Source organism: Podarcis pityusensis (assembly GCF_964106645.2).
Source record: "Podarcis pityusensis genome assembly, chromosome: 7".
In the NCBI taxonomy this organism is placed as follows: domain Eukaryota; kingdom Metazoa; phylum Chordata; class Lepidosauria; order Squamata; family Lacertidae; genus Podarcis; species Podarcis pityusensis.
Window position 1 is genome coordinate 27,136,892 of NC_138031.1, and position 26,643 is coordinate 27,163,534.

General features: G+C 40.9%; 1 protein-coding gene and 2 long non-coding RNA genes across 6 annotated transcripts in view; 2 read left to right on the forward strand and 1 right to left on the reverse strand.

Moving 5' to 3' along the window:
- Positions 1–26,177, forward strand: PIP4P2 (phosphatidylinositol-4,5-bisphosphate 4-phosphatase 2). Of its 2 annotated transcripts, none has more exons than XM_081013567.1 (7): positions 1–380; positions 14,307–14,452; positions 16,331–16,437; positions 18,167–18,290; positions 20,249–20,301; positions 22,133–22,223; positions 24,664–26,177. In XM_081013567.1, the coding sequence occupies exons 1-7, from the start codon at positions 275–277 to the stop codon at positions 24,805–24,807; spliced, it is 771 nt and encodes a 256-aa protein (XP_080869693.1). In that variant the 5' UTR covers positions 1–274; the 3' UTR covers positions 24,808–26,177. The 2 variants fall into 2 exon arrangements, with proteins under 2 accessions (XP_080869693.1, XP_080869692.1); XM_081013566.1 differs by having other exon boundaries at positions 10–380; positions 14,304–14,452.
- Positions 3,168–26,643, reverse strand: part of LOC308481368 — a 27,506-nt gene continuing 4,030 nt past the window's right edge. Inside the window, exons 2-5 of one of the 3 annotated variants that reach the window (XR_013988587.1) lie at positions 20,692–20,788; positions 12,530–12,628; positions 10,235–12,002; positions 8,350–8,922 (exon numbers count right to left, since the gene is read on the reverse strand). This is a non-coding gene — a long non-coding RNA (uncharacterized lncRNA). Of the gene's footprint in view, positions 3,845–8,349; positions 8,923–10,234; positions 12,629–20,691; positions 20,789–26,643 lie in introns of those variants that run through there. The other 2 variants (XR_013988586.1, XR_013988588.1) reach the window with 2 other exon arrangements.
- On the forward strand, positions 4,041–6,065 carry LOC308481411. The gene is made up of 2 exons (XR_013988650.1): positions 4,041–4,859; positions 5,713–6,065. It is a non-coding gene; the product is annotated as an uncharacterized lncRNA (long non-coding RNA).

Below are 26,643 nucleotides of genomic sequence, written 5' to 3' on the forward strand. Positions count from 1 at the left end.
TTTGGCCGCAGCGAGCAAATCCTCGGAGCCCCTCCTCCAAGCGATCCATCGATTAACTTGCACCTCGGAAGGAGCCGGGGCTAAGCTTTCTCCCGCCCCCGAGAAGCCGGGCGTGCGTGCGTGTGTGTGTGTGTGTGTGTGTGTGTCGTCCCCCCCCCCGCTCTGCCTCTCCCCGCCCCCGCCTTGTGACACGCACATTGTGCGAGTGTGTGGAGAGGGCTCTTCCCTCGCCAGCCTCTCTCTCTCTGCTGTTGCTGCTGCTGCTGCAGTAGTCATGGCTGCGGACGGGGTGGACGAGCGATCGCCTCTGCTGTCAGCCCCCAGCTCGGGCAACGTGACGCCGACGGCCCCGCCGTATTTCCCGGACAGCAGCCCAAGAGGTAAAAAACGGCGGGGGGGGGGGCAGCGTCGCCCCACCTGGCTGCCCGCACCCCAATCTCCAGGTTCCCTTTTCTGCCCCAGAGGGGGAGTTTTATTATTATTATTAATTAATTAATACGTATCATTATTTGCATGCACGTTCGCCCCCCCCCCAAACTCCCTCTCGCCCCGGTGCCAACTTGTGCGGGTGCAGATCTGGTTCGCTGCTGGGGGGGGGGGGTTCGGGAGCCGCCTCTGGGGTTTCGTACCATTGCAGGGGTTCCCCCCCCCCGTTTCTTTCCCTGCATATTCAAGGAAAGACGGGGTTTTTCTTGGGGTGGTGGAGGAATGAGTTTGCAATGTGTGTAGCTGCGTGTCTTTTCTCTTGTGTGTCCCTCCCCTCCATCAGCCATGAGTATACATGGTTAATGGCAAGGAAAGAATCGATCACGCAGGCTTCCGCACTCTTCGCGAGTTGAGTGGGGGGCCTTCCCCCCCCTCTCTTTTGCTTTTAAGGTGTGCGGGGGAAGGAGCGGGGGGGGGGGCAGGGCAGGCATCGGCGGCCCACATGGTTCTTGTGTCCTTGAGAGAAGGTTTTCCAAGAGCCTTTCATTCAGTCCGTATTGCTCCCCGCCTCTCCAGTTCTGCTGATTCAGGGGGCTCTTCCCTAAAGGACAAGGTCAGGCACACCAGAGACGACTTTTGAAGCTTGGGGGGCCTCGATCTTTGATATAACATGTAAATATTCTCTCTCCAGCCTGTTCCCCACCCTCCGCCTTTCTTGATTAAATAAAAACACACGCCCATCTCGGAGTTAGTAGGGAAAGGGCTGGCTTACAATGTGAGAGATGAGAGGAGATAACGCAGCTCAATACAATTTATCAAAGATTATGCAAGTGCCAAAAAGGCTCCACAAGGCTGGGATGTGCCCCTGTGGCTGGGATGCAGGCTGTGTGTGGTTTCTGATAGAGATTTAGCAAGCTGAATCTGACACTTGTGCCCTTTGACCTGGAAGCACTTGCTCCCCTTCTTTAGGTACATGGGGCTTGCCTGATTCTCATTTGCACTCTTCATATGCCCACGAGACTCATTTTGATCACCACTCTGCATGTTTCGGTGTGGAGATCAGCTATTGAAAATAGGTTCTGATGTGCAAGGATTTCCCTTTCCTTCTCTCTTTATCTCACCCTTGCCCTTCCACTTTTTATGATGGTGTGTGTTGGTGATTGCAATGTTGTCGAATAGATGGTTTAAATCACAGCTGACATTTATTTGCATAACTTGATGGCTAGCTGTATCCTTAAGAGTGGTGAATAGGGAGTAGGATTTGTTTAGGCCTCACCAGATGATATGTCAACAGCAAGGGTTAAGGACCTAGTAGATCCAGGCCTCTGGTTCTGCCTGTTATTTACTGCCATGTCAGGGATGGGGAATCTAAGGCCCTCCAGACATTGTTAGACCATAGCTCCCATCATCCCTTACCACTCTCCAAGCTGACTAGGGCAGATGGGAATTGTAGTCCAACAGCAACTGGATGTCCAAAGAGTCCTCAGCCCTAATATGTGTCTCTTACGCTCTGTAACAACTCCTATAGTTCTGTTGTTTGGTAGGCTCTTGTTTGAATGGTGCTTTGTGATTATTATTATTTAGTTGTAAGGCAGACTTGGAGCAGAATGAGTATAATGTTTGAAAATACATGCGACTGCTTAATGAGATTAAGGGGTTAAGCCAAAATACACAGTTAAATTCAGGTACTGTAGCAGCAGGGTGGATTGATTTGCAATCAAACTTCAGTCATAAATCATCAAGAAAAACTGCCACTTTCAAGTTGTTGATTTTAAATTAAGGCTCCCATCTGCACCATGCATTTAAATCATTTGGCTTCCCCCAAAGAATCCTGGGAACTGTTAAGGGTGCTGGAAGTTTTTTTGGAGATCCTTAATTCTTCTCTCATTTTCCAGAGTGCCCTGGGAAGGGGGAAAGATTGTTAGCCCACTCTGGCCATTGTAGCTGTGTGAAGGGAACAGGGGTCTCCTAACAATTTTCAGCACTCTTAACAAACTACAGTTCCCAGGATTTTAGAAGGGAAGTTGTGCTTTAAATGGGCATTGGATGTGTTTTGATTATACGTGGATCTGCCCTGAATGGGCTAATCTAACCAACTGCAACATTTTAATTTACTACAGAGACTGTATCCGAAACATGCTTCTTAGGCCTCAAAACACTCTAGTAACTAGCAAGTAACCCTATTGAACACAGTGGGGCTTGTCTCTGAGGAAATGCGCAAAGGTTTGTGCTGTATTGCCCCATCTAGGATTATGGTTTTCCTATTTTGGTGGAGAAACAGCTGTAACATGTTGTGATACCCATCAGAATCCCAAATCCCTTTCTCTTCTCCGTCAGTAAAAAAAGAAAAGAAAAAACTGCAAACTAGTTGAGACTCGACCAGGCCACATGTTACTCATGGATAATTCAGCTCCTAGAGGCAGGAAGGTGAGGGCAAGTGAGGAAAGGGAAGGCCCTTAATCAGAAGCTTGCAAAACTTCTCAGAATCCCTAGAAGAAGGTTGTAAAACCCTGGGTGCAAAATACAGATCTAAGAGAATGTACTTCTTTTTTGTATTGCTCCTTCCTTTTCTTATTTAATTTCCACTCTGCCTCCCTGATCTCATTCACATCACATCAACACAAAGCAACCAACAATCCAAACCTTTTGCTCATTGCAGCTCATGTGGTTTTGCTCATGTGTTCCTATCTACTTAGAGGCAGATGAAGCCCCACATTTCTAACAGAAGCAAGGACTGGTAGTTATTGGTCAGAGCATTTTATTGTCAGGAGATAAAATAAGAACATCCTTGGTTGTATGGATATAGAGAATATATTTATATCATTTGAAAATGGAGCACACAGAAGAGTTTGTGTAGGTAAAGAACAGGGAAATATGGCAGATTATGTAGGTGAGCACTGTGGATGGTCTTTCTAGTGATACATTGGAACGGGACATAGCTCAGTGGTAGAGCATATGTGCATATTGAAGGTCTCTGTTTCAACCCCTGACATTTCCAGTTAGGGCCTGGAGAAGTGAACCCCTCGAGAGCCACTGCCAGTCAGTGTGGACCAGTAGTTTCCGGTTATCTAAGTGCAGGTGCCGGGAAACACACGAATAAACTATAACCTGAAATGGCGGGAGAGAGCTGGAAAGTCCTCAAGGCTCAAAAGGAGACCCTCTCCAAAGCCCAAAGAGGACGCCAGTGAGTCAAAAGTCCAGAAAAGAAGACTCCCAAGGACTCCAAAATTACATGCGGGAGCTCTCGTTGTTACCCAGATTTATTGAATTCAGTGGGGCTAACTCCTGGGTAAGTGGAATTAGGATTGCAGTCTACGTTGGCAGCCATCACCACAGCTTGTGATAGCAAAATTCCATATTTTTCACCATGAGCTATGTGAAAATGCAGTTCCTCCACTTCATTGGATGGCCTCGGGTTCTAATATTATGAAAGGGGGAGAGAAGAAAACATCTATCTATTATGGTGCCTTATTAAACTAGCCAGTTTGTTTCAAACCAGGTTTGTGATAACCATGCAACGCTAAGGTGGGATTCATTAAAAGGGAAAACCAGACTTGGCTGAAGCCCACTTCCCAGCCACAAGGGCAGAGGAGAGGGAAGTCAGGCATATTTTTTAATGTTTCTATAATATTCCCTCATAGGAGAGATTATTCAGCCCCCTGATCATTTTGCTTGGCCTTTTTTTAATCAAGCCCATAATAAGAAATAGGACATGGCCTCTTGATATAGCATATGACCTCCTAGTGCCTTGTTTAAAATGCTTGACCTCAAATATATATTTTTCCATGAATATTTATTTTCACAGAAAAGCGCCTTTGTGTTTGATTGAAGGCTGAGATTCAGTTAAGAGATGATGACTATTGAATCATGTATTAGCGCCACAAGAGCAAGCCTGCATGAGCCTGGGCTCACCCAATTCCCTCTCCTCTGCCCTTGTGGCTGGGAAGTGGGCTTCAGCCAAGTCTGGTTTCCCTTTTAATGAATCCCACCTTAGCATTGCATGGTAGTCACAAACCTGCTTTGAAACAAACTGGCTAGTTTAACAAGGCAGCATCACAAGCCATAGTTTGACGTGGGCTTGTTATGAAACATGGCAGAGTTTGTTTTAAACCAGTATCCCTGGGTCAAGCATAACCCTAAACTAGGATTTTAGCAAAAGTGAAAGTAACTCTTCTGAAATCCACCTTGTGTCTGCATGGAAGGAGGGAGCATACAAGCTCGATGCTTTGCTCAGGCTTGGCAATATAATGTTGTGTATACAGTATTCACCAGCAGTATTGATAAGAGAAAACAGTATTCAGATTTCATGTAATTTAGGCTGCAGTCCTAACGCCATTTACCTAGGAATAAGCCCCAATGAAGTAAACCTACTTCTGAGTAGACGTGGTTAGGACTGCATTTTCCCCCTAATGAGAGATGTAGAATATACAGTGGTGCCTCGCAAGAAGAAATTAATTCGTTCCACGAGTTTTTTCGTCTAGCGAATTTTTCGTCTTGCGAAGCACGAAATCCCATAGGAATGCATTGAAATTCAATTAATGCGTTCCTATGGTCAAAAAAAGTCCAAACAAAGCCAAATTTGGTACAACAAGAGTTTATTAAGTGCTCTTTAAAGTCACACATACTGTAAAGAGCATTTCAAAAATTGAAGGAACAATAAATTCAAAAATTGAAGGAACAATAAAAATCAGAAAAATTCAGAAAAAAACCACACAAGCTCCCAGATTCTTGCAAACCCCTCCTCAACTGTTCCCCCAGCCGCCCACCACACAGAAATTCAAACCCAGAATTTTTTTTTAAAAAAAACAGCAGAGTGGCCCAATGGTCACAAAAAATCATAAAAATGCAGGGGGGAAAAAAACAAGCTTCCAGATTCTTGCAAACCCCTCCCCAACACCAAGTCCTTGAATTCCAAACACCCCAACCCAAAATCCAAAAACCCCCAAAAAAGTTTTAAAAGTTTAACTTACCAAATGGCTGCAAAAGAAGTTTTGGAAAAGCTTCAAAAATCGCCAAAGTCTTCAAAAACCTCAAAAAAGGCTACCACACCGCGTGCTATGAGTTGCTCCTCGAAGTCAAGTCGCAACTGCACCTCTTCAAGCAATGCACCTTGGGTTTTAACGGTTTTACGAAAAAGGAAACAAACTTGCAAGACATTTTCGTCTTGCGAAGCAAGCCCATAGGGAAATTTGTCTTGTGAAGCAGCTCAAAAACCGCAAAACCCTTTCGTCTAGCGAGTTTTTCGTCTTGCGAGGCATTCGTCTTGTGGGGCACCACTGTATAAAGTTTTTTTAAAAAACAAACAAATAAATATGGTTTAAGTCACCTAAAACATGCATTTAAAATGATGACCTTCAAAATATTTTTAGGAACCCCGGTGTCAAGTACAAAGAAAATCCTGTGGCACATAATAGCACTCCAACTAAATGAGGCTGTAAACCTGCAGAATGTGATCTGGCAGCAACACAAAAGTGAACCTTCCCTATAGCGGTGCCAACTTCTGGAATGCTCTCCTTTCTGTGATTTGGGAGTGCACCCAAATTTCATTAAAAACTCATTTGTTTGTTCAGACATTCTCTGACTAGTACATTGATTCTGCTACACTATACCATTAATGATACCCATAACACTTTTTTTTTTTTTAAGTGAGATGGGTTTAATGCAGTTTTGTTTCTATCTCTGTAAACTGCTTTGAGATTTAATTGTAATGGCAAGCTGTATAAAAAAAAACCTATCTAAAGAAATAACCCTCACAATCTTCAACAGATGGGAAAGATGAAAGCCACACTTAGTTCACTATTTGGCTGCATAGTTGACAAGTAAGTACTTGTGGTGTGGTCAAGCCAAAGTGAAGTACTTGAAAAACTACATGTGCTGAAATCTGGGCAGCTTGAAAAGTGCTAAATGTTAGCTGGATAATGCCCTTAGTGATTTCAGACAACAAGACAAGAAAAAAACACATAAGCTTCCTTCTTACTAGGAAGCACATGAATACATTTTTAATACTTAGCATTTAAATAAATATAGGACAGTAGCATTCAGTGTTAACAGGACATTCCAGAGACAAGAAGTGTGTGTTGGTAAACACTGGACACTAACATACTTCTTGTGGGAAATCACTGTCAAACATTACTATGCATGAGTGCTAGTTAGTGCATGAAAGGGTTAAGACCAGAGAGGTCTGTTCCTAGACTCAGCTAGGTCACATCCCCTTACCTCTGTGAGGGAGGAAGTGAAGCTGCTTCTCTTCCTTTCTGTCACTCTCTTCCAGCCATGTAATCGATCAGGACGGATGTGTCTGAACCAGCTCCAGATTTCAGACCAAATGTCTGAAACTATATTTAGTATTTTGTATTCCTTGTTTCTTCATGGAATAACACATGAACCAGACATTTGGATTTAGTAAGTAAAGCTTTTTAACTTACTCAACAGTGTGTGTGTTCTGATCATTGCTAGATAGGTAAAGAGAGGGGACAAGAATTGTAAGCGGACTAAAAGGGATATGTGAAAGGGTTTAACAACCTATATCCCAAGCTATGCTGCTGGTTAAGAGAGTGTTTCTAACACTGCTGAGGGATCTCTCACACTCTCAGAGTGTACAAAGTCCCATGTTTTGAATCTAGGCACCCAGCTGATACTTTTGTTAATTACTCACATGTGGGTGAGATCTTTTTCCACTTCCACATTTCTGACGTATAATTACAAAGCAGCTCTTTGCTTTGGCATGAACATGAACACTAGATTCTACAGTCCTGTATCTCTTTATCTTCTAATAGTTCTTCTTTTAGGAAATGAGTTTAATGTACGTTTTTATGTTGTGAACCTATTTCAGATTTTCTTCACACTAAGCAGTATAACAGATATTTTAAATAATAAAAGTTATTGCCAACTTTAGAAATGGATTCCCAAATTAATGAACTTAAATGTGTGAATAAAGGATAAGAAATGATAAACAATGAAACTGGTCAGAGCATATGCAAAAAGCCTTCCTCATTAATATCAATGACAGGGGTGGAGTTTTGCATGGATAATGAAGTGAACATGTGGTGCTGCCATTGATAATAAAGTGAGGAAGTCTGAGCACATGGTGTGGAGGTTCCTTCTGTGCAACGAGACGATAAATCTTTGGATGTGAGAAGTGATGAGGAACGTGTGACATCTCAGATGTTGGACATCCACAAGGATCTGTGCTTGAATCAAAGTATTTGTGGTGCTGACAAGAACTATGTGGTTTTTACTGGACAGCCTACCAGTGTAATACTTTGTCTGATGGTGCATATTTTGGCTTCCCATGTAAAATCATGCCAATTCAAGAAGATCCATTTTAAGACTACTGGATCTGACTTCTACCCAGAGATCATGGATAAGTTACAAGTGTGCGTGTGTGTGTGCTTTCTGACCATCAAGAAAGGGGAGTGTGATTCAGGAGATGGGGGAAAGACACAACCAGAGAGGGTGGTGCCCAAAGCACAATCTCAAATTCCAAATGTGTTCACTTCACTGGCCTAAAAAGTGGCAAACCCATCTGGCCTTACTGCTTTTGGCACTCATACAAAGCCACCACTTAAAATCAAATGGGGGACTGCTTGCCCCCTGCCCATGTCCTGTGTTGTTCTGAGGGTCCCCCAACCCTCTGGAGTGGATTTCTGTGGTGCACAGGAGGACACAGTGGGACAGGAGAGGTAAGAAGTGTCCATTGCATGAGTGAAAATCTGCTCAGGGAAGTTAAGATCCAAGTCAGTAGCTAGTCCAAAGAGCTTTATAACTTGACAACATATTTGAACCCGTCCCCGCTACCTGCCCAGAGCTCCATCCATTACAACATCATATAGAATGGGGTTAGCTTCCGGTTTCCCTAGCTGAAGACTAGGTGTAGGATGCTAGGGGTGTTCTGTATTTAATAAATTCATGTAATTCGTGCACGAGGTACTGAAGTTTGTCTTGATTTATGTACAATTTTAAAAGCAAGTCCAAGTGACTAGCTGAAAGACTTCTTGCTAAATAGGGCTCTGCAGCCTTGCTCAGTTAATACAAAGCAATTGTGCCACATGGTTAACTGTACACAAAAGAGACACTTCAAAACAAATTATACTGAAGACAGAATCTGTGGGATCAGTTGAGTGTTCTCATTTTTCAAAAACGAAAAGCTTGCATATGCTTTCTTCGCCTAGATGTCAACACTTGTGTCAAGGCTGTGGTTTCTCTGTAGCCATTTCGAATTCTCCTGAGCAGTGAATGCATCTAGTGGCCTTGATTGCAGAAGCCTTGTCTCTGTGTGTTCTGATAATAAGATTGCTAATTATTTTAATGGAAGCTTGTCAGAGCTGGCATACAGATGCTAACCTGCTTCATTCCGGTATCTCCTTTTCAAAATGCCGCTGTTAGTGTAATGAGTTCTGCCTTGTCAGAAGAATGAGATTGTCCACATGCATTTTCTTTAAGCAGAGATCCTGCTGATAGTGATGTGTCTTTCTGCAGCTGAGCATACCTGTGTACCTGTGGAGAATAGGTGGTGATAATGGAGAACTAGTGATAACTATCTATGGCCACCGGATAGTAACAGGTAGACCATGCTATGCTTTACACTAATTTAATATTTTAATTGTTGACATTTACATCTGCCACATTTCCCGCCTTTCATCAAAATGGGAATCTATAGTATCCCACTCATGTATCATGTGATTCCACCTAATCAAGGACCATTCCTCTTGTTATTGCTGATTAAATTGCCACTCTGGTGTGGTTCCGGCCTGGGTAGAATTTTGGAATACTATTCTTGAAAACACTGGGTTCTTCTGAACATAAATCAAAGAAGAATATAGGTGTTTTGTATCTTCCATCCTTGGCTTCATATTTGACCAAGGATGAAAATGTGCATCTATTATTTAATTGGATCTAAGATAAAAAGAAGCAGAGTTTTGGTTTTACTTCTTGCTTGACCTAATTATCTCCTACCTCCCCTGATTGACGTCGATAAGCAGCTATAATTCTCTCAATGTTAGTGCCAATGGTATGAATCAAACTTTATTACTTCAAGGACGCTGGAAAGGCTTGTAGCTTGTAAAACTAACAAGACTTACTGGAAATAACCAGAAAGCAGGAACAAAAGAAAGAGTTTTATGCACATTTCATCCCTGCCAGTATATTCTCTATTGAATAATACATCGACCCATCTTTATGTCTCAGGTTACTGGTAAATCTTGATTTATGTTCCAGGAAGTGTATGAAACAGTGGCAGGATCCTTTACTAACCTAGCTTCTACTTCTGTTTACTTGTTTGTCCTAATAAACTCCTGAAGTGCTACTAACTTGGTATTGGAGATCCTCTATATGCATGTTTTACAAGGTTCTTGTAAGCTTGTGCTCACCTTTTGCCCAGTTCACAATGCACCTTGCTTGACTAAGCTAAATGCCACTGTTGCCTCCACTACTTCTGAAGGAAACCAGGTTTCCATGTATCGTAACATGTACAGTAGGACCAGATGGAGAGTGACCTGGTTCACATGTTATACTAACCATGACCACATGGATGTGCTGGCTCCTGGAGAGGAACTTGCACCTGTCTACTTTGGCCTCTCTGGGCTTTTTAGCTCTGCTCAGTGAGGCAGCTATGCCATGTCTGGCTTAGCATGTTTTCTGAAATGCGGATCATGGTGATGCTCTCTTCTTAATCATGATCTGAAGCCAAGGTCTGTCCTATGGTTATAGGTCATGGTTAAGTAGGAGAGATCTTAAGCATGATCACAGGCAGGTGGGGAAAGATGGCAGGGCAAAGAGGGCGAGGCATTGTCTGTTTGCCTCCACTCACCTGTGTTTCCCAGTTTGATGGGCCTGCAACAGCCTCTCCCCTTGAGCCAGAAAGCAAAAAGACTCCTTCCTCCCTGTCAGCCTAGATAGGTCAGTTGGTTAGAGTATGGTGCTGATAATGCCAAGGTTGGAAGTTCAACCCCTGTATGGGGCAGCTGCATATTCCTGCATGGCAGGGGGTTGGACTAGATGATCCACAGGTTCCCTTCCAGCTCCGTGATTTCATGATTCTATGACTTGGCTGTGCAGAAATGTCTTTGAGAAGGGCTGCCACTGTTGCCCCTTGGCTCAAGTTAGGAATTGCCTGGTGGAAACTTTTTGGACTATATTTGGATTCTTCAAGACATCAAGCACTGGAGAAGTTTTGAACATATTTTGATGAATGTAGCTCTTCCCCCTATTTTACACAATCTGCAATATGCCATAAATTGCTCAGGTGGATTTCTTTAGGCTTTAATACTATCAGAGGTCAACATACTTTTCTGATAACTTTTATTGCCCTACTCTGTAGAAATGGGCACCTGGGAATCCAAGCCAAGGTGAAGAATACTTTCTTCAGCCTTCTCCAGCTGGCACATCTTTGGGTCTCTCTATGCCAATTTTGGTGACTTGCAAAAACAGTTGTTGGTAAACACAGTCGCTGAGTGTAGGCGGATACTTTTGATGTCTCACATAAGAGACACTTTTCTGTGCATGCAGAATTTAGATTTCTGAGAAATGTAGTGTCCTCTTGATGAAGAAAGGGCTGTAGCTTAGTGGTAGAATTCGGTCCCAGATTAAATCTCTGACCTATCCAATTACATTTTTAAAAGCATCTTAGTAGAGACGGGAAAGATCTCTGCCCAAGGCCCTGGAAAGCTGCTTTGAATCAGAGCAGAGACAATACTTAGCCTGCTGTTCCAATGGCTTTGCGAATATAGTCCCTATCCCTTATGAAAAATATCCACATGCAGGAAAGACTCAAGTGCCGAAACCAGAACAGAGCATGAACATGAAGAAATGTATATAGTCAGCTGTGGTGCATGTACCTGATGAAGTAAACTTTAGTTCACAAAAGCTTATGCCATGTCAACATGTTAGTCTTTAAGGTGCCACAAAACTTTGTTGTGCTTGAGACTATCTGTGACACATTGGTAGGAGGGCACAGAGGTTAAGTTTCCCTGCCTTTATCTGTTGGTACAATTAGCTCCAGTCTGTACAGGGAGAACTTGTAGGAATCAAATCCCCACTCCAAGAGTATGGCTAGAGTGCATCTTTCTAGTGATGTATGAAAATAACTTGAGTTTTCTGTTCTCAGGGTTGGATGCTACCAGTTAAGTTATAGTTTGATTCATGTGGATATCATGTCAGTTGCTGGAGAAGCAGTTATAACATCCCATGATACCTTCAGCAGAAGCTGCCAAAGACTCATCAAAGCTGTTCATTGTGAGAACATCTCCTTTCCGAAAGCCCTTGTGTTGTGCTTATTGATGCTGTTCCTCATTTTAGACCTTAATCTGTGGTAAATATGTAGTCCGTATAATTATTAAGCATTGGCAATGTACCTGAACCTATACAGAACTTTAAATTGACATAGAGGGCTTATAGTTGACCTGTGCATCTTCCTGAAGGGTTGGTCTGATAGCTCTGGGTGTATGACTGACCTTTCCTAGCAAGGTGCTGTATTATAATCAATTGCTCCTCTTTCTGTTCCTTGTGATTTACACCTTAGACAAATCTTCACAAATGCATTTGAAGCTGGCAAGTAAATTCTCCAGAATATAAAGGACCTGTTTTTGTAAAGGAGGTTAGAACAAAGGTTTTGTAGGAGAAGTGAAAAGTCAGTTATGTTTGGGGAAAACATTGCATAGGGCAGAGGGATGAGGGGCTTTAAACTGCATACAGTAAGAAGGAAGGGCTGTTTGGGAAACAGTGAAGTTTGTAAGGAGGGTTAGCAAGAAAAGCTTGGAAGACTATTTTTGGTATAAGAACAATCAAATATATGTCTGGAAAGCAGGCACTGGAGTGAATGAGAGGCACAGTTGGCAGAGCCCTGGGGAGGAAGGAGACGTCAAGGGTCTTGGACAGAACCGCACACAAAGCCTAGTAACAGGAACATTTTGTACTGTGGGCAGTTTACTCCCCGCTCAATCTCATTTCACTTTTAAGTTGTATACCGCCTTTCTCTATTACTATTAACAAGCCGGTTTACAACGACAAAATATACAACGAAGATCATCCACCTTACAATAATCTGATCCAATACAATAAGGTCATAATAAAAACATAACCTTAACATAAACTCCGCTGGGAGGACTCAACAGGCTTTGCTCTTGTGTCCATGATTATCTGCGGGGTCTGGATGGACTTTGCAGGTCAGGTTGGAGCTCCAGGAACACACAATTCACTTGTAGCCCTACAGAAAGGAAAAACTCTGGTGTATTGAAACCCTTGCATGCCCTCTGATTTTCCCCATGCTCAGTTGTAAACTTATATTTTACTCATTGTTCTTCTATTTTTTAAAATTTATTTGTTGATATCGTGATACATATGTGAAATATTTACATAGTATTGTTCTATATATTTGGTGGGGTGGTGGTGATGATGGCAAGCATTATAAAATCTAGGCTTCTTTTTCTAATTTCCTATCAGAGTCTACAATGCTATGTTGCATCACAGGTTTGTTTGTTTGTATTAACCATTTTTGATATTAAGAACGGAATTAATGTTTGCCTCCTGTACCTAGCCCTTCAGTAGTCCAACTGCCTCCCTGCTTGTAACTGTTTACAGTATTGCAGAAATGCTTGCAGTGTTACTGGAGCTGTTCTGTCACATCATATTGCTTTCCGGCTTAGTGATGGGATGTCCTTGCAGCTCCTGTATTCTCATGCCCTAGTTTTGTAACCACATGTAGTATGCAACTTGGTGGAGAAAAAGAAGCTGCTTCAGCCATTCAAGTAAATGGAGGGGAAAGGGTGGTTTAAGGTACTGTAATAATATACCTTTGTGATACAAGGAGTTGGAAATGCAGTGAGAAATGCTCAGGAGTTTATTCCTGATAGCATATTCAAATGATCAGAAAAAGGACATAGTTCACTCTTCTTGGGACAGTATGAGTTCAGAATGGAAGATCATACACTAGCTTTTTTTGTTACCTGTGATTATTTTTGTGGAAGAAAAGCCATATTTATTTTACCAAAAAAATCTTTGTTTTGTTCTCAATTGGGGTACAAGCCAGGAGGGAAAAAACACACGTTTGCATTTCTTCTTCTTAGATTTAGCTCAGGGGAGAGCAAGGGAGCACTTTGGTACCATGACATGCCTTCAACAAGGCTATTTGATTTCCGAACTGCCATTTAATTTGAGAGCTGGGAGGAAGAGTTGAAATTTAAATAGGAGATGAATTAATCATCTGTGAGATGTTACTCATTCTGCCTTAAGAGTAATTTGGCTTAGTCTGCTCGCTTTCGCCTTGCACTTCCTTTTGCCGAGATTGATAGGGAACTGAGAGGACTACTTTAGTCCCTGTTGTACTTTATCTCAAGTGAAACAATGTCTTGATTTCAGCAGTTGTCTGTTCCTTGATTAAAATGTGTTGTTTGGCATAATGGACAAGTGGGTTATCTGCAAGGTTGGTGTTATCTATTAGTTTAATGTTGCCTGTGCAACTGCATGTTGGACACTCAGGACAGACCAAAGGAAGCACGTACTTAACACAGCACAGTTAAACTATGGAACTCACTAGCACAATAAGTAGTCGTGGCCACCAACACGAATGCCTTTAAAAGGGGTTTACACAAATTTGCAGAAAATAAGGTTATCAGTGGCTGATAGCTTGTATCGTGCTTGTAAAGAAGTGGTGAAAGTGTTATTGCACTCCTATCCTGCTTACAGACTTCCCACAGACATTTAGCTGGACACTGAGTGTAGGAAGAAGATGCTGAACTTGCTGGGCTTATAGTCTGATCCAGCAGTGCTCTTCTTACATTCTTATGATGCTTTGCCTTTCATTTTATTGCTAGGATTATTCTCCAACCCTTTCACGTGTTTGCTTATTCTGATGCATTTTACTTTTCATCCTTTCCTTGCAGCAGAACTCCCGCCACCGTATACCGCCATTGCCAGCCCAGATGCCAGTGGCATTCCTGTAATAAATTGCCGTGTGTGCCAGTCATTAATCAATTTGGAAGGGAAGCTTCACCAGCATGTTGTCAAATGCACAGATTGCAATGAAGCTACGGTAAATGACTTTGCGGGCTTCTCGCTCTCGTGACATGTTTTATTATGCCCTTTCACAATAGAAGAGACTCACATCGGTGTGACTGCTCAGCAGCTGAGAATTAGCATGCAGTATGAGGATCATTTGGATGCAAGGAAAGCCACTTTGAGTAGAAAACAGTAACCAGATGATGATGTAACTAATTCATAGACACTACACTTATGGAGATAGTAGTTCCCATGGCCTATAATTAAGTCCGGAATGAGTAGCTTCTCTATTTGCAATCCAGTCCAGGTGTGGTCAGTTTCTGTATTCTGCAGTGCTTTATGCAGATCTTATAGTTTGCCAAATCACCATTTTAAGAGCGTAAAATCCTGACTGCCTACTATTATCACTAAAATGTAAGAGAAAGAAAAAAGAGCATCTTCCACTCACTCGTATTAACAATAAAAAATAATTCATCAGTCCTGGCTTAAACATGCACATTAATATAAGCAGTCCATATGTCCAAATAGATAGCCAAACAAGAATGACAATTAGAAGATGCACTTTCAGATACAGAAAGGGAAGTGAGATCTTTGGACCGCTGGGTAATAGATGGTGGACCTCTCTTTTTTCTACTGTGTGTGTGATGGTGGGAATTAAAATTAACTTGCTTACATTTCTATCTTTAAATACAAAAAACCTGGTTATAATGGAAATATAAAAACATTAAAATAAGTGCACCCAGTCCATAAACTTTCTGTACTAACACATAACTGGCTAATGCTGGTCCAGCCCTTTGACATGTAAGGCAGTATTCGATGCACTTGTTCTGTTGGGACAAGGATTTACACTTGTGCAACAAAACTCCCTCTCCCCCTCATCCTGTGCACAGCCTCCCCAAATCTGCTCCAGAGGGTTGGGGGAAACCCCAGAGCAGATTTAGTGGGAGTTGTGTATGCAGGGAAGTTCTGTTTAACAAGCATAAATCCTTCCTGTAATGGAGATATTTCGCACAGTTTTGAATGCAATCCATAATGCTTATGTGTAAGTTGTGCTCATGTGGCTGGCATGTGCACCTGTAGATAGGATTATAATCTTTGTTACTGTTTTTGAAGTTTGCTTAGATTTTTATTGTTTTTGTTTTGTCCAGCACTTCCTTTAACTTGTAATTAAAGTACTATTGGTATGTAAGGATATATATGCTTGTGTAACAACTGTTTTCATGTGATTTGTATCTAATAGTACCATAAACAGCTTGTGGAGTCCAAAGATCATCCTGTGCTCTGTCCATCCCCAGTGGCATGCTGCCTGTGGTTTATTTTTTAAACATAGAAGTACATTTTTTTTTAACTTCGTGCAGTCTGTTTTTCTTTTCTTAGCAGAATACTGTAATGTCCTGCATGCCAGCTATTGCCCTAACACTTCCCTCCCACTGTTGCAGTTTTTTTTCCTATTGACTTTTTAAACCGGATTGTTCATATCCCATGCCCTCTTCCACCTTGACTAATATTCATCACATTTCTGTTTTTTCCTCTCCCTAACACTGAAATGGCCCAATAAGTGGTGGAATCCTCCCTTTGGCCCCCTCTATTTCAGCCTTGTAAAATCTATCATTTCTGCACATTTAGTTTTTGCCTAGTCTCAAGATTGCACTCAACACTAAAGAGTGAATGAAGAACAAAAAGAAAGTAAAAGAAATGTAAAAAGTGTTCTAACAAATAGGTGTTGGCACAGACCTGCCTTAAATTATTTGAAATATCACCATGCTAGAATCAGTTGTTATGCCTTGAATATCTATGTAGTCTTCCACCTTGAGTTTTAACTTTTCTGTCAGTCTGTTTAATCACTGTAGAATATTTTTCTTTTGACAGTCGGTACATTATATATGTAATTGCTTTTTCTTGTTTTGTGTAGCCAATCAAAAACCCACCTTCAGGGAAAAAGTATGTTAGATGTCCGTGTAATTGTCTGCTTATCTGTAAGGATACGTCACGGAGGATAGGATGTCCAAGACCCAACTGGTAAGGGCAAACCAAATTATAATTTGCTTTTTCTCTTTGGTTTTTCACACACACAAAATGGTCTGACTGTTGTGATATAAATAGTATAAGGAATATAAAAAAAAGAATATTGCCTCTGGCTATTTCTCTGTTTAATGTTTCACATAAATTTGTGGCTGCTAACCTCTGCAGAACTAAATCAATCTTTACCAAGGACAAAGAAGAAAAATAACTTCTGCTTCTACTGTGCTAGAGATCATGGGAAAGACAGAAAGATGGATGCCTCTTGCACGAGATAAAAGGCAAAAACATCATATTTGATATTAGGAATGGAACAAGTAAAGAAGTGGCTGCAAAGGAACCATTGGGTGCATTTAAACCGCACACCCAATGGTTTCTTAGCTGGTGGGGCTTGCATTTGGCACATTTTTTTAATTTTGTACCAATTACATGCCCCGCTGGGATTGCCTTACTGAGGAAACTTATGAAATTAGGGGCTGCAATTGGCACCAGTTGCACTCATTGTCACTGGCTGCAGCTGCTGCTGGGATTCACTGCACTCCAGAGTGCCAGGTCAGGAGCACGCCCCTCCCCCCGGTGTAGCCAGTCCCTGCCACCCTGGTGGTGGTTGTCAGTGCTGATCAGCTGATTGGCCCTGACTGCTGCACCTGCTGAGACTGTTTGCAGGGGTGTTTTTTGCAGACCAGCTAGGTACTTCTGTGGGAAACTGCTAGATACACAGCTATTACAGTATCGTTACTGCCTAACAACTACAAATAACCCATCTTTTCTCCAGTAAACACTTCTTACGTACTGAATGTAGTCAGATTGATTTAATACTAATTTTATTCTTTATAACACAGAAGTAGTAAGACCTCTCTTTGTAATAGGCAGTAATGGTGCAAGTCTATGTTTGTTCAGAAATAATTTTCAATATATTCAGTAGAGTTTTGGTCCCAAGTGTTTAGTATTGCAGTAAATCAAAATGAAGAAGCGTAGGAAAGAGGAGGGTACTTCAGTATATCCAGGAGAAACACAGTAAGCCAATGTATTAGTGCACACTGCTGTTTTATGGAATGCCTAATCCTATATTGTGTTGGTATAGGAGCAGCAGAACATAGGATGTATGTTAGGAGCCCCAGTTCAGAACTGTGTAACACCTTACTCCCTACTTCCAGCAGTAGGAGTCTCTGTCTCTTCCTGTGCCAAGGACTGCACTAGTTATTGATGCTGACACACTGATGACATTTGGGGAAACAGTGGGGCTCTGTACTGCGCCAAAGTACCCATTTGCCTCTGCAAACAATGCATCCAAGTGCTTGAGAAAGGGTTCAGCCAAGGAGTAGAATGGTGGCTTATCTGTGTAATGGTATGGAGCTTAGACAGTGCATACGTTGCTGCTTTAGTTTTGTGGCCATTCAAATTACAAAGTGGTAGGGTTGCTTGAGAAAGACTGGCTTCAAGGCAATGTATTCAACTTAGATATCAGTGCCTAGTGAGCAAGGTGATATATTTGAGGACTAATGCATAAAGTATGCATCTCTACAACAAAGGTTTGTATTGTAACCTTATCAGTTTTGCCTTATCTGTTTTGTATCTTAAAATGTTGCTTGGGGTTTGATGTTAGAACAGGCCCATTTTAGGTGGGCCAAATCGGAACAAGCTTTCATTGTTGAAGATATATGGCTAGGGAATACCTTTTTTCTGTGCTGTACACAATGACATGATGGGTTTACTTTTCTCCATACAGTAGGCGAATCATTAATCTTGGTCCAGTTATGTTGATTCCAGAGGAACAGCCAGCACAGCCTGCAATTCCTGTTCAGCCAGAAGGCACTAGAGTGGTGTGTGGGCACTGTGGAAATACATTCCTGGTAAGTAGAGTCCAAATACCTTATACGTGAGGCATCACTATTTGCCCTCAAAGAACCAACTCATTTTTGTCAAGCATTGGCTTCGTAACTCCCTTAGGATATTCAGTCTATGTTTTAGTTTTCTCTTCTGCCAGTTGCCAGAGCTGGTCTTAATGTCTGGGGTGGTTCCCTAATAAAATGTTAGCTTTTCATCTAAGAATATGGTTTTTCTTCTGTCTAGAAGGAGATGTTCAACATTGGCATGTTCAGTTAAAATAATTAGGCTGCAGATAATGTTAAAGTCCTCTCCATAAGCTACTGGCAGTCCGTGTAGACTATAATGGGCTATTAGATGGACAAATAGTTTGACTTGGTTTAAGATCTCTTCTGATGTTAAGACTTTAAACAATTTCCTTAATCATGCCATGTTTAGTTTCTGGTAACTTTCTTCAGTTGCCCTTTCCTCTTGAGACCATTCTCTGCGGAAAACATTGCAGACAAAAGGGGGTGATCTTGATCAATGCTTGAAGTTGGAAGAAAAAGGAAGTGGGATGGTTTTGATTTCTATTAGACCAAACTTAAATTTAGCCTGTTTTCCATTAACCATCTTTAACTGCATAAGCTGTCTGCTAACAAGTTTGAATTAGTGCATTCACACTTCGATAAATTACTAATTATTTCCATCATTACCATGAAAAGAACAGAGTTGCTATAAAGGAAGTTAACACCATAAATGTATATGGCACAATATTGGGCATCACGAGACATAATATTAGGTGTGCTGTACCATCAAAAAGTTTTTAGATATTTGTATTATGGAATTACCTGCACTTAAATGCCACAGAGGCAGGGCAAGAACTGTAGTCTGCATGATGATGTCCCTTACCCAACCATTGTTTTATATTAATTGTCTGCATATGACATTAAGGTATGCTGGGCATTGTTTGCCCAAAACAGCCTGGCACGCCTAATTCGGCCCATGGACTGAAGGTTGCCCATCACTGGTTTAATGTGAATAAGCTGTATGCTGCTCAAAAGTTCCTGTGGCACTCCTCTCTTGCTCCAGCTGCTAATACACCACAGGCAAAACAAGTTAAGACTCTGGCTACCGTGTTGTCTGAGCCCAGATTTGTGAAGCTGAAAGTTGGAAGATTCAGGACAAACAGAAGGAGGTGCTTCTTATACACTGCATAGTTAAGCTATGGCATTTGCTCTTCCAAGGTGTAAGTAAGGATGGCCAACAATGTGAAATGCTTTAAATCGGGATTAGACAAATTCATGGAGCTAAAGACTATTGTTGTATACTACCTCCAGGATCTGGGGAAGTGTGCTTCTGTATACCAGTTGCCAGAAATCAGATGGCAATATTGCTGTTGCACTCAGGTATAGCTTGTAGTCTTCGCTTTGGTTGGCCACAGTGAGAACAGGATGCGGGACTAAATAGGCCTTTGGTATGATTCAGCAGAGTTCTTATATCGTTCTATTGGTGCTAATAGCAGGTTCAGTAGGTTTTTTTTCCATTGGGACTGCAGTTTTGAGTGAAAAGGTCCTGATCTAAGCCGGGGGCCACATGGTTTTTAAAATAAACATACCAATTGGAGGATGAAGTACCAACTAAGGAGTACCAACAATATAATCCTAGGGGGGTGCATGTGTCTAGTTTCGAAGGAAGAGTAATAGCTGCATTAGTGACATGAAAGTGCTACTGCCATATATAAACAGAGCGTATAGTACGTCAGACATCCTAGTAAGCAGCAAGTCATGGGAAATCGTTTTGTAAGGAAATCCCAAACCACAGAGTGTGGGGATACTGCTTGCAAAAGGGCATCCCAGTGACGGAAGGAAACAAGAAATAAAAACTAAGTGAAGCATGAGAAGTAAAATCTTGTGCTGTGATTCCCAGTGACATTTAACACGAAGCAAAATAAACAGTTTTCATACTGGCATTTTTTCAGCACTTCCTTCCTTATTTATTACAGTGGATGGAACTGAGATTCAACACTTTGGCAAAGTGCCCACATTGCAAAAAAATGTAAGTTTCAACAAGTGCTTTTACTAATGTTGTTATTTTGGGGGATATATGTATTTGAAATATAATCCCTCAGTCATTGGACAAAACATTTGTAAATGCTGATAATGAATGTCAGTGCACCCTTCTCTTGTCATTTCTAAATTTCCTTAGTCAAAAACTATTGAAAATTATTACTGAATTGGAAATGCTTGGATACAGAGAGAAACAGTTGCTGAAAGAAATATTAATTTCCTATTTAGCATGAAATGGTATTTTTAAAACCACAGTTTTGGAGCAAGTATATGAAGAGCAAATAAGTTTTTCTTTGTTGATATGAAAAATATGCATGCTACTTTCTTTAGTGCAGCAATTTAATTAAACTAGAAACAATAATAAAAAGCAATTTATTACCTGTTTTGATTATTGTTGTGATGGTCATTTTGATAATGCTTACAGATTAACCTGATAGAAGTTCTTACTGGAACACTTCTTGACGATGAATAATAGGCTTAGAACAATAAACAAAACAAAACAGTATCAGTAAGAGAACAGCCTTCCTGGAACAGTAGCAATGACATCTAATAGTGCTACTAAAATGAATGAATAGTTTGCACTGTATCATTTTTGCAATTGAAAAGCTCTGAAAGAAATTTTGCTTAATTTTCATGATGCTACAGAGACTAAATGGTCGTGTGCACATTTTAAAATGAAGCTATATTACAACTTTCTAACTATAATTCAGAACAGGAATTGCATCCAGATTCCTATGGTACTTTAGTGACGTGGCAGGCTTGTGGTGGTGCGAAACCTCTTGCCATACTGACAGAAGAGTGGTGAAACACAGGGTAGGAAAGTAGTGGCCAGACAGCATGTGAGCCCAGTCCAGGTTGAAAGGGTACATGGCTGAGCACAAGTGGGTGTGCACACAAGGGTAAGAGAGGGGAGAGCTGATGGGGTTTTGGGAGTGAAGGGTGACATGAAATGGTAACATGGGAAGAGGACTAAGGCACAGGAAAGACTTGGAAACTCCTTGGTTCAGGTATATCTTGTGTGAGGTGAACGCTCTACCTCCTTCCACATTTTGAAGCCATTTAAGTGAGGGAGGAACAAAAAATGAGGGAGGAAAATGAAGCGTATCGACAGTTCTTGATAACTGGGCTTGCTGCAGAACTTTCTGTACTTGGTATAGATACGTAATTTTAACCACGCTGGAGGTGCAAAATAGTTCAAATATGACATGTATAAAGTTTTGTACATGACGATAAGCTGTGTGCAGAAAACAAAAACAAAAGTGACCTATGAAGCTCATCTAAATAAAACCACAGAATTTTCAAATCACCTTCAAATCACAGTAGCTTTATTCATCTTAGTTAAGTAAGGACCAATGGAAAGCCCCGGGTACCAAGGTAGTATCCAGGGGACTTCATCTTTTAGTTTGAATACTTTGAAATTACTTATTGTAGTAAAGCTGCATAAACCAGGCAATTAAAAAACATTCCAGGAACATTAAAAAATAATAATAAGTCACACGCTAGGCATATGAGCCCTTTCTGGGCTTTTAGTGGAGTGTTTGAGCATTTGAACAATCACATGACAGCTTACAGAATTTTTTTGTAAGCAATGTTGCTGCTGCTATGAATTTAATTGGGACATCTGTAGCCTTCCTTGCTCCAGAATGTGGTGAAACTTTGAAGTCCAGATTGAGATTAGACTCTAACAAGATTAAACTCATAACTTCCATCAGGGGAGATGTAGAACGTATACCCTTTAATGAATCCTTTATAAAAAGTCAAAACCTTTTTTGGTTGTTGTTTTTTTTTAATTCTCGCTGTGGCATACTGTTTGTTTGCAGTTCTTCTGTTGGATGTGCACTTCCACGAAGACGGTGTTGTGCATATATTACAATTGGAATGATATTTATCTTCATTGGAGTTGGATTAACTGTGAGTAATCTAAATTAAATCAGTAATGGTATCCTGCAGTTGAACACAGCTACTGGTATTGTTAAGGTAAAGGTAAAGGTACCCCTGCCTATACAGGCCAGTCGTGTCCGACTCTGGGGTTGTGTGCCCATCTCGCTTAAGAGGCCGGGGGCCAGCGCTGTCCGAAGACACTTCTGGGTCACGTGGCCAGCGTGACAAGCTGCATCTGGCGAGCCAGCGCAGCACACGGAAACGCCGTTTACCTTCCCGCTAGTAAGCAGTCCCTATTTATCTACTTGCACCCGGGGGTGCTTTCGAACTGCTAGGTTGGCAGGCGCTGGGACTGAGCAACGGGAGCGCACCCCGCTGCGGGGATTCGAACCGCCAACCTGACGATCAGCAAGTCCTAGGCGCTGAGGTTTTACCCACAGCGCCACCCGCGTCCCTACTGGTATTGTAGTGGTGCAAAAAATTGGGACTCTTTGCTTATGTGTCCTAAAGGAATTCATAAGCTGGTGTGTATCAAAATGTATTTTATAAGCCTCATTCCTACATTTCATATTATCATGCATGGCATCATAATGCTGCAAAATAATCTTAGAATAAAAATGGAAAACTTTTCTGTGTCATTGGGAAAGGCCCCTAGTGTGACCCAAACTACACACTGCAACAGCTGACTCATGTTTTTCCCCAGTGGTATTCCCCAGTCAAATTTAAATTGGATCCGGTGTTGTGGTTTAAAGCAGGGATGGGTAGCTTTACTGCGTGTCAGCTGAGCAGCTCAACAAAGCCCACAGCCCCTCTCTGTCAGTTCTGCAGACTGAGGTACTCACCCCGATTTAAAGTGTCAAAAGGGTATTGAAGCACAGTTGGGGAAAAGATAGCAGGGGCAAGGATTTTGTCTTGTACATTCCACACACAGCTCAAGGAACATGTGGTGATGGTGGATCTATGCTCAAATACCTGGCTTTATCACCACTGTATGTAGTTTGGGGCTATCTCTATCCTCAGTCTGTCCAGATGGGTATCCCTTTCCTTGCCCACATTGCCAGGAGGGAGATATTGAATAGCTTTCAACATATGTAGTCATTGGAGATTTAAAATAACCTTTCTTTTGTTTAGATAACTTCTGCTGTGATTTGTGCACACAGATGCTCATGCCCTTGGTGATGTCAATCTAAAACAAAGAAAGTGCAGCCAGTGTGTTGAATGCAGAAAAAATGTGGTTCCTGGCTTCCTTAAATTCTATTTTGATCACGAAAAGGATCAATAGCTATAGAGTTACAGTTATGTCCATTTTCATCTTATTTGTGCCTTGTTGCATAAATTCTCCCATGATACTTGGAACTGTAGTAGGAACTTGCTGCACTGATGTAGGCTGGAGTTTTATACACACTTAACTTAGGAGCATGTCCGTCTGAACTTAGAAAACAAGCATATGCAAGATTGGACTGCAGATGTGCATGGAAGTACTTCTTTACTCCTGGGAAGCTGTGACCTAACTGTGAAAGGGCAACATCCCCCGAAAGATTTTATGGTAACTTTATAGTGCACTGTTCCCAAATGAACAAAGTTACATATATATTGACCCAAGAGGTGATTCCCCACATTGTCTACTATGCATGCAAATATGCTCCCTCGGCCTGAAGTGAGATGAGTGCCAAATCCCATAGTTGCCTTTGACTGGACTCAACAGTCCAGGGGTCCTTTACCTTTTACCTATATATTTTATGAATGGCATTTAACCCATTGAAGACAGCAGCAGGAATTGCTATATTGCAAAGCTCTGTTAAAGGCAAGGCTTTGAGGCAAGAACTGTAGCAGGAATAGCAGAGTTCCTTAAAAAAGGCAGCTGGAATATTAGATTCTCATCCCCCCCAACCAAAGTTTTTCTTTTTTAAGAAGAGCGAGTATATTCCAAAACAATAAATGTAAGTTGTAAAATATAGCTTTAAAATGGTAACTTTTAATGTCCAATTTATTATTTTATTTCACAATTAAAATACAAAATTTGTGGTGATCAGGGTTGCATTTATTGTTACACTAAATATGATGGCAAGTACACCTCCAGCAAACTTTTAGAATTGTTTATGGTGTAATTATTATGGACATCTCAGTAAGTTTGACCAATCATATACCCTATACAGTACTTCCATTGTTTAGAATGTAATTGGTGTTCTGTGTCTGTTGGAAAACAGCATGTTCTTTTGGGTAAAAACTAAAAAAAAATTCCTGGTAACTTACTGAGTTACTCTATGGCAATAGATTTGTGATGTGCTAATAGGATAAGGCTATCTGTGTCCCAAATAAATTAACTCAGAACAGACTGCAATTGCTTCAGAAACCTATAAGGTTGTGTTATTTCCCCCCCTTTAAGTATTAATTTTATACCAATTGTTAATGCTTCACCTTAAAGATTTAAATGATACTTATTAATTGGTGTTCTTTTTATTTTTAACAGGTTGGTACGCAAGATTTTGCCAGAAACTTTCATGCCACTTATGTTTCTTGGGCTATTGCTTACCTCTTAGGCTTGGTCTGCCTAATTCGAGCCTGCTACTGGGGAGCCATAAAAGTCAGTTATCCAGAACACAGTTTTGCATAGACTCCTTATGCTTTCTTATAGAAAATGGAGATTTCTAGAGGGTCTGATAATATGAACTGAGTAACTTAAATATTTTTGCTTTTAATATTTCCATTCTGTTACAGATAGTTATAAGGCTGGGGATCCTTTAAGAACAAATGTTCATTGCACTACATTATATGCAAATAATTTGTTTTGCTGCTAGATTCCCAACCTCTGAATACTAAAGCTTTGTTTACACTATCATACATCTGTCTTAAAAGTACTGTTGAATTCCAACTACAGTATTCTTTTACTATATTAAACAGTCTGTGCCATTTGAGATGAGTATGTAAAAGCAAGGTGTTTGAGTTTCTACAATTGCTTCACATTTGTATGTACACTTACAAACTGTATCAAAGCAGCCTGCTTTAAAATTTTAAGCAATAAGCATTTTGCTTTAACTGCTTACTGTAACTTCTACTTAAGAACAAAGTGATCTTACTAAGTGTGCATCATTTTGAAGAATGGAGCTTTTGCTAGGGTGTCACCATTTGTAAACACAGTATGCTTTCAAATTTCCAAGTCAAGGTGTAATATTTTGGTAGTCCATCTTAAGAAAAATGTTAATTTAAACACAATTAAAATTCAGCTTGGATAATTTTTTCTTTCTTTCTTTCAAGGACCCTGGCACTTAATATTTTTTATCTTTTTACAGGCAAAGCCATGATTGGATTAATGGAACTTAATTGCTAGCAATTTGTATGAGTTCCTTTACAGGGTCTAAGTAAGGGAAGCATTTGATATGACTTGTTTTATAAATTTAGATGAGTATAGGGTGATGTTGGGTTACCTCTCAGTTTGCTTGGATTGTGGTTTATTTTCCATAATAGGAAAATAATTTTCCAGTCCAGTCACTGCAAAGGGAAATATAGCTTTACACTAACTAATAGGAAATGAAATAGAGTAAACAGTTACTCTGATCATTCCATAGATGTATAGCTGGTTAGTATAACACTGAAAACTAGTTGAACAACTAAAGATGATTTTCTTGAGGTCACAAATAAATTATGGGGACCAGTTATTGCACTGCCCATCTTTGAAGTTTTACACAAAGTGTTTTTTAAAATTCTGAAGGAATACCCTGAGCCCTTTAGATTACAGTAGTCCTTAGATAATGGGAGTTGAGGTTAGATAAATGTGAATGTTCCAGGGTTGTGCATAATATTTTCAATGATCTATATTCCTGTTTGGGGGCAAAGTGATGCTTGGGTGAGGATTTGGAGCACAATAAATGTATCCTTCAAACTGTAAATGAAAGTCTTTGTATAATGTTAAATGTACAAAAGCAGTAGCTCAGGATTACCATGTACCTTTTAAAATACACTAATAAAGATTATTATTCAAAGCTATTATTTTTGGATTCTCATTGGGGAACCTCTGTGGTGGGTTCATTGATCTTGTGAGCCAGTAGCCAGTGACTTGGGATTCATAGGAAAGACACTGTGAAGAACAAGAGGGGGTAATCTTTCTTCCATGGGGTACAGTGACTAATCCCATGAGGCAGGATAGTTTAACCCATTAATCACTAATGCAGGCCCTCAGAAGTAAATCACATTCAATTCAATGGGGCTTACTCCTAGGTTAGTTTTCTTATGATTGCCACTTAACCACAAGCAAGTCTTTTTCACTGCAACATTTTAGTTCATACATGTGTATTTTATACAGGAAATGGTAACAGGTGTGTCTTGATGAAACAATGCTCTTATAAGAGCCCACTACTCTAGTGCACTGTATATGCTGCTTTCCGTGAAGGCTGCTCAGAAACTTCAGCTACTACAAAATATGGCTACTATGTGCTGAGGTTTTTTCTGGGAG